At 37.3% G+C, this 17,112-nt stretch overlaps 1 protein-coding gene across 1 annotated transcript in view; it reads right to left on the bottom strand.

The window, feature by feature from the left end:
* Nucleotides 1-8,017: 8,017 nt before the first annotated feature.
* Nucleotides 8,018-17,112, bottom strand: part of LOC135196938 (uncharacterized) — a 504,945-nt gene continuing 495,850 nt past the window's right edge. The window contains 3 exon segments of the mRNA XM_064223780.1: nucleotides 8,018-10,398; nucleotides 11,387-11,595; nucleotides 16,154-16,344. Of these exon segments, the coding sequence (XP_064079850.1) occupies nucleotides 10,238-10,398; nucleotides 11,387-11,595; nucleotides 16,154-16,344 (561 nt within the window). The 3' untranslated portion in view covers nucleotides 8,018-10,237.

Here is a 17,112-nt window from a genome sequence, read left to right as displayed (position 1 = left end):
TATTTATTAACAACTGAAGCTCTGTGCTGTATTGATAAAAGGAGCATCCCTTTGATTTAGCGTGATGAGGTAGTCAACAGTTGATACACTTTGGGGATTTACATTTCCAATTAGTGGTATGGGTGTCTGATGCACACACTGCGCATACTGCTTTATTATAGCAGTTTTGTATGTCCATACTTTGAACGTTGAGTGGACTGAAGTTGTCTTTGTGTAAATGGATGTACTTCTCTATTTTGTCCAAGAATTTTGATTTTAAGTGGAAGGCCTTGACCTGTAAATTTTATTTTTGCAATTTTAAGGGAGTCAGGTATCAAGTGTTTTGATGATAGTCCTTTTTCTTCGATGTTGGGTAAAATGACTGTGCCCTATATATGATTTAATGATTCATGACTTATTGATATTTTTGTGCCGTTTATTTCTGTTATATTTAGAAAGGTGGAGGATTGTTGTTTAGCGGTTAATTGAAGTAACCATCCATTTTCTTTGATGTATCAACATTCCATTTCTTGGGTTAGACATATGTTCAATAATTTATTTTCAAGTATTGCTGTAGATATTTTATTTTCGGCTTTAAGTATTAGAAATCTTGACCAGTTATCTGATCCAACATGATGATCAAAGTGTACTAGTGTTGCGTCAACTCGATCATTTCTATTTCTTTTCAGACCTCACCTGATATGGGTTATTTGTGTTTCAGATTTTGTTTTCTTTCTGTCCTTTTTTTTCAAATTCTGAGGTAATGTTGGGTATGAATGGTTCCATTGTTATTATGTTTGAATCTACTAATTGGTTTTTACTTTTTTCTTGTTGCATTTCTATGGACCCTGATGGGTGTTTTGGATCTGGTAATTTACTTGGAACTGGATGTTCCTTTGCTACATTATTACTATCTGGAACTGATTGAGGTAGATTCTGGAATGAAGTTCCAATGGTCATCAACTCTGTCAAAATTTGTCCAGGGGTACTAAGACCTTTAAGTGTACTTATCATAAAAAAATATCTGAAAAAAATTTGAAAAGATATAATTGGCTTCTCATGAAGTTGAATCTTCCGCCAATGTCACAAGTGAGAAATGAATCCCAAATGTCTGCATCGCTACCCTACCCCAAAAGGGGATGGCATAACATGATTAGTATGGCCCAAGTGTAAGCAATACCTGCTCAGTAGGACTAAGAGTATTACGATAATACAATTATCCCTATCCTAATCACATTATAGGCAAACCGGACAGAATATACTGAGAGTTCTATTATAGAACCCGGCCCCCTAGAATGCGTGGTCCAGCTTCACAGCATAGTTCTCCCTGAAAAAACAGGTTCGAACATTGTCGGGTAGATGATGGATCTACCACAGTTCTCGCTATTTAGCTTCAGATTTAACTTCACTCCAAGCTATGATATGTTTTTTTATTTATTAGATTTGGAAAATTTTGACGCAAGTGGAAAAATCCACGAATATAAACCCCAAAATATATAATGTTATATGGGACTCAGGTTCGAACCTAGGTAGAAATTCCTGAGGTTCGAGAGCCCCCTCACCATGTCAAGGTGGTCCCAAAATGAGGGGGCTTGTAGGAAAATAAAGAACTTCAACTGTTGAAAAAACAAAACTATGTTAGCCACCAACCTTATTTATTTTGTGTAGGAACAATTAAATAAAACCAATGGAAAGGTAATCACTTACCTGTATCTGATCAGTTTCAGTGTATGATTGATAATTTTTCCACTGCCCACTGGTTGAGAAAAAAGAAAGAGAAAAGAAGACCAGTCATCCCATTCTAATGGCCAAGGATAATTGTATTATCGTAATACTCTTAGTCCTACTGAGCGGGTATTGCTTACACTTGGGCCATACTAATCATGTTATGCCATCCACTTTTAAACCAACATCTTATGTAAGATACACACTGTCCCATTAGAGGCACTGAATGAGCTACTTAATCTGTTGGGCAGCCACCACCGGACTCAAGGAAAAAGTGGCCAAGGATCTGTGGGTAATATCCCTCAGATAGAAGGATGTGAAGATTGTGTGGCATAGCCCTGTCCCAGCCTTAAGATCCTTTGAATTGAAAGTTTTTTTTTTTTTTCAAAGCACTGGAAGGGCCTAGACCCTTGAAATCATGTGCTCTTGCTCGCACTGAATTGGCATCTGGATTTGGAGTAGTACATACGTATATAGGCTTGCTTAATTACTTCTCGTAGTCAAAAGGAGATAGTACTCTTGGACACTTGTTTCTTGTTCCAGCCTATATACTAACAAAAGTCTTCGACAACCTGGTCTGAGATGTTGAGTCCTTTTTAGATAGTTACACAGTGCCCTGACTAGTCACAAAAGTAATTCTTCAGGGTCATTTCAAAAAAATCTGAAAGCGAAGGGATGGAAAAATTTTTTTTTTGAATCTGTCGTTGTGAACAGATGGATTTTAAGTCTTAGCCAGAATTCTGGGACAAATTCAAAGGCTACTGACCTCCAACCCCTCATGTGTTAAACATCAAAAGAAAGTCCATGCAAGTCCCTATCTCTTTTTGATGAGGCCAAGGGTTAAATTCCTGTCTGATGAAGCTCTTAAAGGTTTGTATGGACTACACATGAGGCTGCTAAGTATACCAGTGTTAAGTCCCAATTTGGAGGTTTAAGATCTCTCCGCGAAAAGTACTGTTCAAAACTCTTAAGAGGCATAGAAATTTCCCAGGAAGAAAAAAGGGCTACAGTCGAGTTCATTATATGTAAATGATTTTGCCATTTGGATCATCCACTCTGATATCTATACAGGAAAAATCATACTACAAAAATCTCTTGATCTTATCATATCGTGGACTACTGCCCATGGATTCACTATATCGGCAAGTAAAACTGTAGCCATTACTTTTACAAATAAGAAAAATGTACCAAAAATGAAATTGCTACTGTATGATAAACCAATTAATTTTTTGTTACGCATACCAGATTTCTTGGGTTGCATTTTGACCAACGAATGAATTGGAAATTTCACATAAATTACCTACGTGAAAGCTGTAGTAAAGTACTTCATCTATTGAAGAAATTGTCACATACCAAGTGGGGCTCAGATAGAAGTACATTACTCTATTTACACAAGACTTTGATACTGAGTAAAATTGATTATGGGTCGCATCTATATGCTTCTGCATCTGCCAGTACATTAGAAAAATTAGATCCTCTTCATAATGCAGGTTTGAGATATGCTATGGGTGCATTTAAATCTACACCTGTTATTTCTCTGTATAGTAAAACAGGTCTGTGTTCACTTGATCAAAGAAGGGTCGAGTATAGTTTAAACTTCTTTTCACAGACATTAGATACCCATCAAAACTGAGTAGAATTATAAATAATACCATCATTCCAAAAAGAATTGGACCACGATCATTTTACCCATTTGTTATACGACTGAAAATATACATAGAGAAATATAATATTCCACCATTAAATTCCTGAACCATTTACCAAATTCAACACCTATTTGGAAATGGAATAAGCCTCATGTATGCCACGAGTTATTTGATTTAAAAAAAGATGAAATTCCAAGTTATGCTGTGAAACAAATCTTTTTGGAACACCAAGAAATCCATGCAAATATTATCTCCATTTATACAGATGGCTCAAAAACTGATGCTGCTGTGGCGTTTGCAGTTATTACAGACGAAAAATACTATCATGGAAGAATGCCTATTTATAGCTCCATATATTCCGCTGAATTGGCAGGAATTTCATTGGCTCTGTATAAAATCCCTAGAACTCCCAGCAAACATTACACGGGTTACGATGGTTTCGGCTTACGATGTTCTGGGGTTAAGGCGCTTCTCAATTATATTCATCAGACATTATTTCCAGGGTTACGACGCCTACAACGCTGATCTGGCAGATGAAATATGACACCAAAAATGCAAAATAATCAATATTTGAAGGTTTTTTTGATGAAAAATGCCATAAGAATGCAGTTTACATAGTTTTCAATGCACCCAAAGCATTAAAAGTAAGGTTTTCTTGGGATTTTTTACGATGTCCCGGCTTATGACGATTTTCGGCGTGTGACGCGTCTCAAGAACGGAACCCCCGTCGTAACCCTGGGACTGCCTGTATACAGCGATTCAAAAAGTGCTATTCAAGCAATAGATTCTTTTAATCATCATCACCCTGCAATTAGGGCAATACAAGAAAATATTCATTTTTTAAGCCTTCGAAATATCAAGATATCCTTGTGCGGGACACCAGGTCATGTTGGAATTGAAGGCAATGAAATTGCTGATAAAAATGCAAAGGAAGCAGCATTAAATGATAGATATAAATTGACAAAATTGAAGAAGACAATCCCAGTCTTAGATTAACTTTACACAAGAATCTGCCAGTGCTAGCCATTCGTCGGGGTATCTTAAGATCCATATTCCTTGAAAATGTGCCCATGTTGAAACTAGGGTGAACACTCCGGTGAAGACTTGTGGAGCAGTTGAAAGACAAAAGCAAAGAACCTTGAATTGGTAAAATATCTTTCCCAGACTGAAGCAAAGATACTTCCAGGAAGATTGATGGATTGGAATCTAGAAATATGCATCCTTTAGATCTATGTTTTGTGAGCACGAAATCGTTCTTCCTGATGGCTTGAAGAACTGTGTCAGTAGTTTCCATTTGAACCATCTTCCTGATGAAGTTTGAGAGTCGACAGGTCTATTACCGGTCTCCATTTGCCAGTAGCTTTGGGAATCATAAAGACAGGGCTGTGTAATCCTGGGGATATGTCCTTAAAAATCTCTAATGCTCCTTTTTCCATCATTTTTCTCACTTTGCCTTGAAGAGCTATGGTTCACTGAGCCTGGAGAGTAAGTTAATTGGTGAAGTGGACACTTTTGAGAGGGGGGGCATGAGGAAACTCGGAGGGGAGTAGATACCTCACCTGAAGAACATCTACTACGGTTTCCGTCCCAAACTGATGCAAAGTTAAGCAATGGCTCGCCAAACACTCCTCTACCGATGGCAGCAAGTTGGGAGGGGTGCCTTCTCTACTGTAACCTCCCCTGATCCTGCCTCTACCAGGTCTGAAGAGCAGGGTTGAAAGTTTCGCTGCTGAGGAGTTTTCTTGGTTGGAGATGGAGATGGTTGATGGGCCCTGCATGGAACTGTCGTGACTTGAGACTTCTTTGGGGAGACATAGGACGATGTTTTGAGGTCTGAATTTAGAAGTGCCAGCACGAGAAGGAACGGATAACTTTGAGACAGCTTGATGCACTAGCCTGTAATTATTATCCACTCTTCATCCATCAATTGCTGAGTCTAGCTGGTCTTTCAGAAATAGAGATGTAGAACTTACAATATCCCCATTCATTAAGGCTAAGGCTAACACCAAATCAGTACCCATGAACCTTGAGAACTTGGAAAGGGCAGAATCCCTTCTTTTACGCAGCCAGTTGGCCCACATGTTAGCTGTTATATGGTTCAAGAAAGAGATGGCTCTCTCACCAGACTGTAAAGGAGGCACTGTCTTCAGAGGTGGCCATCACAAAAGAGATCATTGCCAATGCCATTGACCACAGGTCTAACCATGAAGGAACCTGGAAGGCCAATGAGGCAGTTGCTTCCAATGTTGCAGATTCCTGATAGGTAAAGGATGTGCCCTCTGCCTTGACTTGGAACAAAGATATACCTGTGCCTAATTGATCTAGGTCTGGATCAACTTGCCTTGGTTGCAAAGCATCCATTGAAGTTGCATATAATCATTTACGTCAGGGAAGAGGTGGCGGTAGTAACTTGAAAGACCTAGTGGGACATAAAGAGTTATCTCACCCTGAGATAAGAGAATTCACTTAAGAATTTTGCCTGCATGTTTGGAGCATGACAACACTCTTTCTTAGGCCCTGGGAAGGCTTCAATCCCCAAAGATATAAACCTGAATTAGTTGCCACAGAGTCTTCTGCTACGTCATTACAACCACCAGTTAATTAACAACCACCAGTTAATTAAACGACTTAAGCATAGGACGTTAAGAACTCTTGATGGTCTGCATCCTCCACATCTTGGCCTTAGAGTCATGATTCAGCCTGTCAGCAAAGTATGGCATAGCAAAAAAAGTCTTGATTTATTACTAGAATGAAGGCTCTTTCAGGGCCTAAGACTTTCTTGGGGGCCTGTAAGTCTTTAGGGCAAGTTGGAACCTTGTCTTGGTCTCGATCCTGCCCAACGGGAATAAGAATTATGATGAGATGATGAACATCATGATAGGTTACCAGGCCATGAAGGACTCTGTGAAATGAAGATTGGTCATGGGAGTGTGACTGAGAGTGTGAATCACTGTCACAGACGTGTGAACAAGGGCGTTGGTCGTGAAGAGAAGAATGAAATTATTTGTTAGTAAGCTGTGTAGGACTCGTGTTACATATAGCTTGATAAAGTCGAAGGTATTTTTACTAAGAGGTTTGGTCTTCAGAAATCAACGAACCCTCAACATCTAAGAAGATGCTACAGAAACTGACTCTCTGGCAGCCATGGAAACAGTAGACTTCGAAACTGTGGTGGCGGATGAAACTGGAATGCGAAAGTACATATAGTGAAACAAAAGGCTGGAAAGGGTTGGTATTGGTACCCCTGCAAGCCTAGAGAGTCCCAATACTCAGACATCTGTGCATCTCCTCCTGAAAGAACTGTACAAGGGGGAGGGGGCAAACCCCCTCCCAGAGAACAGGTGCAGCCATATCAATTACAAGATCTCCTGAACCCCCGTTTGAATCTTCTAAAAGCCGAAGTAATAGAAGCAACATGAGAAGATTTTGGTAGAGGAGAGCCAGAATGAGAAGGAAAAGATGTGGATGTCCCCACCTAGGAAACAAGACCTTCCCAAGACGGCAGAGCCAACTTCCTTCTATATTTCATCTTCTTATCAAAATTCTTGCATTGCTCAGAAGACCAATAAACACACTCTGGAGATGGGCTATTTACACTACAGATGCTAGATCTAGACCTGCTACAAGTAAAATGGAGCCTTTCACAAAATGAGGGCAGAAAATGGGAGAAGGTATTGGCATCAACCCCAGGGCATTTTGTCTGAAGTTTGGAAGGTTTAGATGAGCAGTAAATGCACACCACAAAAAGAAAAAAACCAGGATACAATGGTGTAATGCAGGCAGGAAGTGGACAACTGGCTTTGAGGCAGAGAATGCAGCAGTACAACCTGATCTGAAGGCAGTCAAGAGAAAATTGGGGCAACTGACACTGGATGGGTTAAGGTAGGTTAGCTACCCCTTCCCCTTACTCCAATCTTGGCTAACTCTTGGTGCCACCAAATATAACTGCTGGTGCCACCAAATTCTCAAAATTTTTTAACTGGATTCCAGCAGGGACTAGAGACTTTTCCCTTATGTTAAGACCAAAGGTTTATTCTGTATATGAACATGCAATGGATGAATGCAGGATCTGGGTTTTCCATGAAGCTCCTCCTTATGGTTGGTCTTCCTCTAAGGGTATAAGCAGCTTTAGCTTTTGGTTAGTTATGGCTCTACTCCCATCCATGAATAGTGAATAACAGCATAATGTTAACCACCAGTTATCCTACTAAAGGTTAAATCAACTTGACAACATTATGATGGTTTTAACTAAGGCTAACTTTTATCACATAAAGACTTACTTTACCCTCCCCCCCTTTTTGTTATTTTTTTGCTTTGCTCATGACATCGCTTTTGGATGATTATATACAATGTAAGGGATAGTTTTAATTGTATGTTTCTGTTAACCACTACAATCACTTAAAATTTGCATACTTTCACATATGTCTGGTACATATATGAGCACAATGAATCACTTAAAATTTGCTTACTTTCATCATATGACTGGTACATATATGAGCACAATGACCCTTAGGACAACAGCACTGAGCATTTCTCAGTAGGTATTTGGGTAAAAAAATCTTAAGTCAGTTTAGATTTACTTGGAATTAATACTATAAGAACCATTTCACACCAGATTAAAATTTTTTGTAGAAAAGGGGATGTTTTGAATTACTTATAATACAAACAAATTTTCATAATATTTTATTAAACATGATAAAGCTCTATTTTAAGTTACATATGTGAGAAAACAACAAGAGAATAGGGAACAGGACTAAATCCTTTATAATACAGTAAAGCAGTATTAGTCCTTCTAGCGAGGGGGATTGTAATGTATCTTAAAACTTTGATTCCCATCCACAATAAAGGGTTTACGTCCATTTTACAATAATTATCTCTGGGCCTCAACATAATGCTAATCATCAAAAATATCATACAATATATTTTAAACATTACATATTCTACTTACAGTGCTTAGCATACTAGAAGAGGCTTGAAATATTTATATATATACTGCATATATATATATATATATAGATTTATATAGATATGTTAAAGATCCATAGTCTAAATCTGTGTTTCTGTGTCAGTGGAGGCATTGCTGCAAAATACTTCATTGTTCCCTTGGCACAAAAAGAGAAAAATAAAATTAATAGTTACCGTACTTTTTACATAAAAGATCAGTAACTCTCACTATAACAAAAGATTTTCTCATCACTCCTAAAACTATTTATACAAACTTGCATACATCTTTACATACATGAGTACTAGGTACAAATTCAAGATAAATTATAAATCATATACCAGCATTTCCTGATTGGCACTGTAACTTAATTTTTTTTATACTTTTTACCTTTTTTTGACAGTGAACAAACAAAAATAGTCTTGCCTTTTGAGGTCTGTTATGGGTTTTATTGTCTAGCAAAATAACTTTTGGGAAATTAGAGAACTAATCTAATTGGACCAAAAACTAGCATCTTTTTCAATAAGCCTTCCCCCAGAATTTAGTTATATGGCATTAAGAAAAATTTTCACTGATGTATTTCAGTGATAGCACTACAATATTCCTGCTATTGTGTTTTGATCACTTTGGGTTCAGTACCAATAATAAAAAATAATAGTGCTATCAGACAATACAGGATAATACAATATTTATAAAAATAGCTATTGATCTTTGAAACATCAAATACTGTACTATTTTTTATACATAAATTTATTTTTATATATAATTTTTAATCTCAAGACATGGAAAACATTTCCGCGATATCCATGTAATAAAATAATGGCCTTTAAAAACTACAAATTAAGATTCATATCTCTTAATATATAAAAATATTACATCTTTGTGCTGAACAGAATAACAAAACATTATTTTTATGTTACTGAAACCAGAGATCATATGTGCAGCACCTCCAGCAATGAATTATGGAGTCAAACATAAAGAAGAGAACCACTAAAAACAGCTATTGCACAGACTATATATGTGACCAGATTATTACATATTTTTACCTTTATGAATCCTCTCCATAGGATCACAACTGTAACTACAGCACCATTTCCCAAATATAAAAAAATATCAAGCATTCTGGAAAAAGTTTTTCTATTAACAAAGATGTATTCTCTTCAAAGATAAAATGGACAAATTCTTGGTGCGTTGAAATCATCTTTCGAGTTTTAACTGAAACCCTCTCTCTACAGACATTTGGAACTTGATATTCCTGAGTTTGCCAGAGTACACGACAGTTTATTTATTATGTAGAATCAAAAGGAGAAACTGTGATAGCATGAGGGTACAAGTGAGATATCTACTTTGGTTTGTCTCTTCTTTAGTAACCTCAAAAAGATGGCCATTGCATATTGGCCTTTGACTCGTTGTTTTCAAAACAGTCTTTGGTACAAGCCATGCCACCATTTGTATGTCCATAGGCAAAAGTGAAGACTGATACCTAACTAAGTTAACATAATAGTAGTAGGTAATGACTTCATCTTCAGCATTACAGGAATTATCATTACCTTCCTTAAAAAATTTAAATAATTAGGAACATGAATTTAATATTTTAAGAACAAATTACCAGGAATGTAAAAGATGCATTGATAGATCTATAAGTACGTTGGGGCTATGGATTATTATCATAAGCCATTAAATGTCTTTATTATTATAGTGCAGGAGTTCCTGTGTGGTAAATGCTGCCTAAAATTCTAAGAGTTTATTTACTAATGGAATGTAGTAAATTCATATGGAACTTCAACTGGGCAATTCAAATGACAAAAAGGAATTTATAACTGGTAATAAACCTCGAGGAAAACTCACAGAAAAGAAGAAACTTTACAGTTATCTCAAATATATAAAGCACCCAATGTTTTGTGTGAAATATCTAAAAAATTAATGCTCTTTTAGTTCAAATAATCTATTCAGTCATAGATGATGAGTAAATAGGCTTATCCATGGTAGGTCGGAGCATTATGGAGCCCTCTACCCACAGGTTAGGGCGTTCCAGCATTTGTTCCCAGAGTTTAACTTCCATGCCAGCTGCCTCCATCCACTCCACAGGCCGGCCTCCATGTTTACCTGGAAAGTTAATTTCTTCTGGTTATTGGTTATCTGAATTAATCTATAAGAAAACGTATAACTCATTAAGTGAAGCTGATAAGAAGACTGACTTCTATGACAAAATCACAAATTTTAATTAACTTGTAATTTTCCTAGCTATACTTACCCCGAACTACTTTTTTTCTGACTTGTTTCCAGTCTACCCTTACAAATGAATAGATTAAGTGGTTTGCAAACTTTCAGAATAGGTGACATTTACTCACAAGGTACTAAATGCAGTGAATATGAATACAACTCAAGCTATCAAAAATTAGTTGCTTTACTTATTTTTTACAAACAGAAAAGATACTTTAATTTCCAAAGAAGTCCATACTTATTTTATGTAGATAAATTCTCATAGCCATAGCCTAATGAAAACAAAATCAGGGTAAATGATAAAATACAACAAAATTATTCAAGACGACTAAGTTCATTGTTGGTATACCATGTATTTAAACACATAGGTGGATCTCTCACCTTAGAAATGCCTTCCAATATGTCAATCTAACAACCATAGTATCTATAGAAAAAAAAAATGATATTACTCTTTACAATATAAGCAATTTTCTATTCCAAATTACAAGAATACTCAACTCTAAAGGGAAGTTGACATAAGTTCCTTAACATGAAACAAAAAAGCATAAAACTATAATCAGCTCACCTTTTAATGTACACAAGTGGTGGATTTGTAGATCATGTAGTGCCATATGATTAACAACCCTTTACAAAACTTTCCAAATTGTTTTCAAGAATGTTTTATTCTCTGTACTTTGTCCATTTAGTAAAACTTAACAGTTGCTGTCCATTTAGTAAAACTTAACAGTTGCAACTGTGAGAATTAACTCGGAAAGAGGAAGTTCTCTGTAAACTGTACATATATTGAAAATAATGTCCTATTTTATACAGTCATCCACTCACTGTAATTAAACAATAAGATTCTTATGGTAATAAAAAATGTAAAACCTACCCTTTCCCAAACTTAACCGGCAGCCCCCTAAGAACTGTGAAGTCCCAAGACGATCGTGGTCCCACACTGAGAGTTCTAGGGCTCTTTCAGTTAATTCCTGCAAGCTTGTGTCTTCAAACACTAATGTGTGGTTCCATGTGGGATTTAAGGTCTTCCTACACACACTGGTCTTCTGTTTGGAGGATTTGCCCTTCTCTGGAAGGAGCAACCTGAAAGAAAGCTTGTTTAAGTACTACTTCATAGAGCATTTTTGGGTGCTGTATTTTTTTTTAAGTATTTCATTAAATTATTTTATAAATTTTAAGTAAAAAGTCTGTCTAATAATAATAATAATAATAATAATAATAATACAGGCAGTCCCCCGGTTATCGGCGGGGTGCTGATGAGCATAATTGGTTAATGGTGCCTATAACCGGTTAATGGCGACTGTTAGGTATGTTATGGCACCATTAACTCTTATTATCGGTGCCTTACTGAGACTTGGCACACTATGGCGCTATAAATCGCCGATTTTATGGCGCTACACAAGTGCCATAAAACTGGATCGCCATTAACTGAGTCCGTCGATAGCAGTCTATATAGTCTGACCTCTCAAATCCAGACCAGGTCGCCCCCCCAAACCCCCACAGCATACACACACATACACATACACACAGTGCAAGTCTGAAGACACAAAAACTGCGGATTTCAAGGTTTTTGCCGAAAACAAGAGCCAGAAAAGTTTGAAGTGCCAAAATACAATGAAGGGTGCGAGGAGATAAGAATCTGACAGTGTGCTTATAAAGAGGTTTTTCTGTGTTCTTGCAGTGGCCTGGTCCAAAGGGCACCGGATTTAAGGTGGTCAGACTGTAATATATATAAATTTAAAAAAAAAATGGAAAAAACCACTCTCCTATGGTGAGCAATGCTGTGTGACCTAAGGAAAATGTTGATAACACTATGCTTATAAAGAGACTGAGAAAGGATTTGGGAGGGGGAGAGGCCCAAAGAAATTTCTAAGGTTGGTGGGAGGGGATGGCTGGGTGCCATGGGAGAGGAGAGGTAGTAAGGCTATGTAGAGGAACTCTCTCAGAGAAAGCATTCTTTTGGAAGGAAGCTGGAGAAGGGAAGCAGTTTCCCTGGCTAGGTTGTTTGTTTGTTTGTATGGTGCTTTTATGTTGCATGGAACCAATGGTTATTCAGCAACGGGACCAACGGCTTTACGTGACTTCGAGCCACGTCGAGAGTGAACTTCTATCACCAGAAATACACATCTCTCACTCCTCAATGGAATGACCGAGAATCGAACCCACGACCACCGAGGTGAGAAACAAACACCAAACCAACCACGCCACTGAGGCGCTTTCCCTGGCTAGGAATGGGTGGGAATACAGTGTGGGATGGGTGGAGAGGGGTGGGTAGGCATCTGACTTTACTAGAACTTTTTTGTTTTGTTTTTACGTCATGCTTATTTCATATTTTATTAAAGGCATATGTTCAGAACTGTATACTGTACCTTTTAATAAAATACATCAGGCATTGAGCAAAAAAGAAAAAGTAACGAGAAGAGAGAGAGAGAGAGAGAGAGAGAGAGAGAGAGAGAGAGAGAGAGAGAGAGAGAGAGAGAGAGAGAACAACTGAGGTATTGCTAACACTGAAGCCTACACATTCTTTCACTGTTATCGTTTTCATTTTATGCTCTTCTCATTTATATTTTACTGTATTTTTTCATTTGTTTTTTTCACAACACAAAAAATAAATGTAGTCATGTGTGTAGGATACATACATATGCATATACTCTTTTGATTTGTGTGAAGGCATGAAGACAAGTTATAAATAGCACAAGTATTGCCAAGTTAACAACGTCTACAAATTCACATTTTAAATATTTTTTGTACTTAGAGATGAAATATCAATCTTGTGTCCTGTTACGATATGTGTGATTAATTATAACTATAGTTAGAGTCAACTAAACCTGCAATAAAAGGGGACTACAGAAAATCAAGCAATGCAAAAAATATGTAACATGTGATAATGTGCTAAGAAACATTATGGCACTTAACACGTCATGAAACATAACTTCGTTTATTGTTTTTTATTGGCTAATATGGATGCATCATCAGTTTACCAGCATATAGTAAAAGGTGAGCAGGTTTTTCTGCAAGCTTTCTCACTAATTGAGCAAATGTAAAGATATTGTAATTTTCCTATTATTAATGGCTGATAGACATCGCTTGAGGTAAGCCAGCTGGGAGAAAGGCACAGGATCGATCATGTGGACACCGCCATCTTGGAACGTGGGCCACGAGGTCGCCATGCCCGGGCAAGAATGCCCACTACCGCCATCTGGATGCACTATCCTCGGAGTTTATAAGAGGCTTTGAATCAGCAGGCTCACTCTTATACGGGCTGCTCTATGAGCAAGAGCCTGTGCTGGCACAAGGCCAGCTTAATCTTAAACAACAACAACAGGCTCACTCTCAGAATCAGTGGGAACTTGACCAGGACACCTTTCCCATCTTAAGCACATGATACTCTGGGCCTAGTATATTTTCAAGGTGAATTCATTCCCTTGCCCCCCATGCCCCCACAAATCGCTAGCCCCCTCTGAAGAATGAGGAACAACTCTCTCGTCGACGATTAGGAGTTAGTCAGCTGTGGTTTCCGTGCATCAGCTTGTGTGCAATACTGACTTCCTCCACCACACCCTCTCTCTATGGCCCCCTTTGAAGCAGGCTTCTATTGTGTTTTCCTTCAAGAATACCCATACATTGCTTCTTCATTGTATAGTGAGGGACTATAGTATTTTGTCCCACTTACACTAACCATTCTTATGATATAATTCTTATGATAATTGTACTAAATATAATTAGTTGAGCCCTAGAATTTACCTAATGACTCCTCTATTGAAGCAGGTCTTCAGCCATAATTAATGGAATATGTTTTTGCCTGATCTCAAGGCCACAAGTTGATATTTTTGCATTATCCCAGGTAAGTTGCGTGGATCTTCAGTGTAGCTCATTGATTAATGTAGATCCCCCGGGTAAATTTGTGTTAATATGAAATTTCTGTAATTTCCCTTATGATATCATTTTTATATCTATTGCACCATCCCCTTAGAGGGTAGTGCCATCAGTGCACCTTACGCGATTCAATGTAGGCATTATTAAAGGTTGCTTACAACATCCCTTTGGCTCCTAAATGCATCCAATTATTACCCTTTTGCTGTATATCCTTACAGCTTCCCTTCTTCCATCTTGCTGTCCAACTATCCCATCTCCCTCTTCTCACTCTTAGACACTGAATGTTTAAATGTGCCATAATGTGCTTGGCTTTATAACCGAATTTCCTTAAATATAATCTATCCTGCAATCTAACAAACAATTTTCTTTGTAAAGCTTTATTTTCCTTTTGGTAAAATCTAGATATAGTTTCATTATCATACCATGATTCATCTCCTTATAGCAATACAGATCTTACTTTCATAGGTAATTTCAGTCTGCTGTATTTGATTTCCAAATCTTGTTAAACCTCCCCTCATTTGATTTGCCCCTTTTAGCCTTTCACTAAATGCAAACTCAGAGATCATGTACTGGATATTCTTGTTTCTAAATATTTGAAAGATTCAACATCTTATTTTATCCATTAATGCACTCTTCCTCACTACTTCTGCATTCCTCAGATTGTTTTGAGTCCCAACTCTCTAGATATTCCTGTGGGAAGAAGAAAGGGGTGCCAGTGCTCCGCATTTGGTTCACTGTAGGCATTACTACAGGGTGTCTGCATCATCGCTTCCGACTCTAGCTACATCATCTTTTGGTCTTTTACTTTACCACCATTTCCGCTCTCTCTTTCTCTCCAATCTTGTTGTCCAACCTTTCTAACTGTTAGTTCTAGTGCAAATGTGAGGTTTTCTCCCGATTCCATGTTTAGATCCCTGTGTTTCATCTTCTGTGCGTGCTTCCTGGATCGCTCTATTTGCTGTTCAATTGCTCCTGGTCCCTGTTTTCACTGCTGTACATTGTGAATCTTGTGGCATTTTGCTAATTAAAAAAGCATTACCTACAAATTACAAGTCTGTCAAGTTAACATTGCCAGCCTTCTCTTCCATTTCTGAACGTTTTTTTTTTTTTATTATAAGACGTATGAGAAGTGCAAACAGTTTAGATGTTATAACATTCGCTTGTAACATCCCATTATTTACTGTAAATTAACTTGACACTATTATTGTAAACAGCTAGTTTTCCGTTTATTTGAGTAAAGTCCTTCAAAAAACTTTTAATTTCCTTCCCTAACAGTTCATAGCATAGATCTGAGGTGGACGGAAATGTCGCCCGTTTCTTTATTAACACCCCTGTCATTAAACTAACGTTTTAAAACGTCAAGTAACTATAAATCAGACGACAGGGAAGAGTCATAATACTGTTCATTTCATATTTCTTAAAACACAAGTATTAAGTGGTTCTCAAACCTTTGTATGCTGGTTTTCGATGGACGGTTCTAATAATAATAATAATAATAATAATAATAATAATAATAATAAAACTGAACCATGCTTCAGTATATTTAGTTACAATCGTTAGTTACTGCACTGCACATGGCACTATGTTGATGTTGATTGTCAAAAAAAAGAACTGTCTTGCAATTAAAATTATACATACAATATACTATAAACGACTGCTGAATTTTGGCTGTATAGGGAGATCAGCTTGGTAAATTCTGACGTTGAAAAATGTCTTGTCAAGATATCAGTCCTATTAAGAAATAAGCCAAATGACATATATTTACCCTTTACAGACTGGATCCGCAGTGCCATGAGGTCTTGCTGCTGCAAGGCTCTTAGCCTCTTTCACTAGAACATGGAGAGCACCGCGGGATCTTCTTGCTTTTCGACTACTGACAGCATCCGGAGGCACAAATTTCAGTGCTATGATGAGGTCACCTTTTGGGCTGTAGCTCATGTCCTCCATTGGTTCTGTCTGTAAATATATTGAACGTATTACCCTGTATCTCATTGGAACAAGAATTTACGAAACAAAACAGAAATTATGGAAAAAGTCACGAATCAAACTTTTAAACAAATGATTTATATCTTTACTATTTGAGACATCTCATATGAAATCCAGTATATATAACACGTGTAACTTCACGAATTATTATCAACAGTTCAAATTAAATATATAAATAGTATATCCTTACACTAACTTTGGATATATATATTAACTACGAATTTTATTGGTAATGTTTCGCACTAGGGAATAAGGACAATCTAGAGCTTTCATAATAGTTTTACTCATTCTTAAGGCACACCATTTAGATATATAGGAGTGGCTTTGGCGAGTTGATGATCTCTCATTCCTATGTCCTCAACTTTGCATCGTTATTTCAAACTAGTCGAACTTAATTAATCTTTTTACTCAATATACTAGACAGAAACTATCGTACCCTATCGCACTTGACAATTCTCAAAGCTCGTATGAACAAGGGGGCCGGAAGTATGTCGTACACGAAGAAAGCTAACTCCAAATCCGCATTCTAACAGTTATGGACTTCCGTGGCCACAGAATCTTTGGATAGACTCACTGGTTTGCTTAAATCGTGTCTGTCATTCGTTATCTTAAGAGTGACTTTCATATTCAATGTCCACCAAAATAGCTCAGGAACTCTCTTGCCACTTCTACATTCCCAATGTCCCAACCCTCGTCCATACATAAACTAAATAAAAAAAACCAATTTGTTACTCCTAT

Source organism: Macrobrachium nipponense, chromosome 18 (assembly GCF_015104395.2).
Source record: "Macrobrachium nipponense isolate FS-2020 chromosome 18, ASM1510439v2, whole genome shotgun sequence".
In the NCBI taxonomy this organism is placed as follows: domain Eukaryota; kingdom Metazoa; phylum Arthropoda; class Malacostraca; order Decapoda; family Palaemonidae; genus Macrobrachium; species Macrobrachium nipponense.
This window is presented reverse-complemented; position numbering and strand designations above follow the sequence as displayed.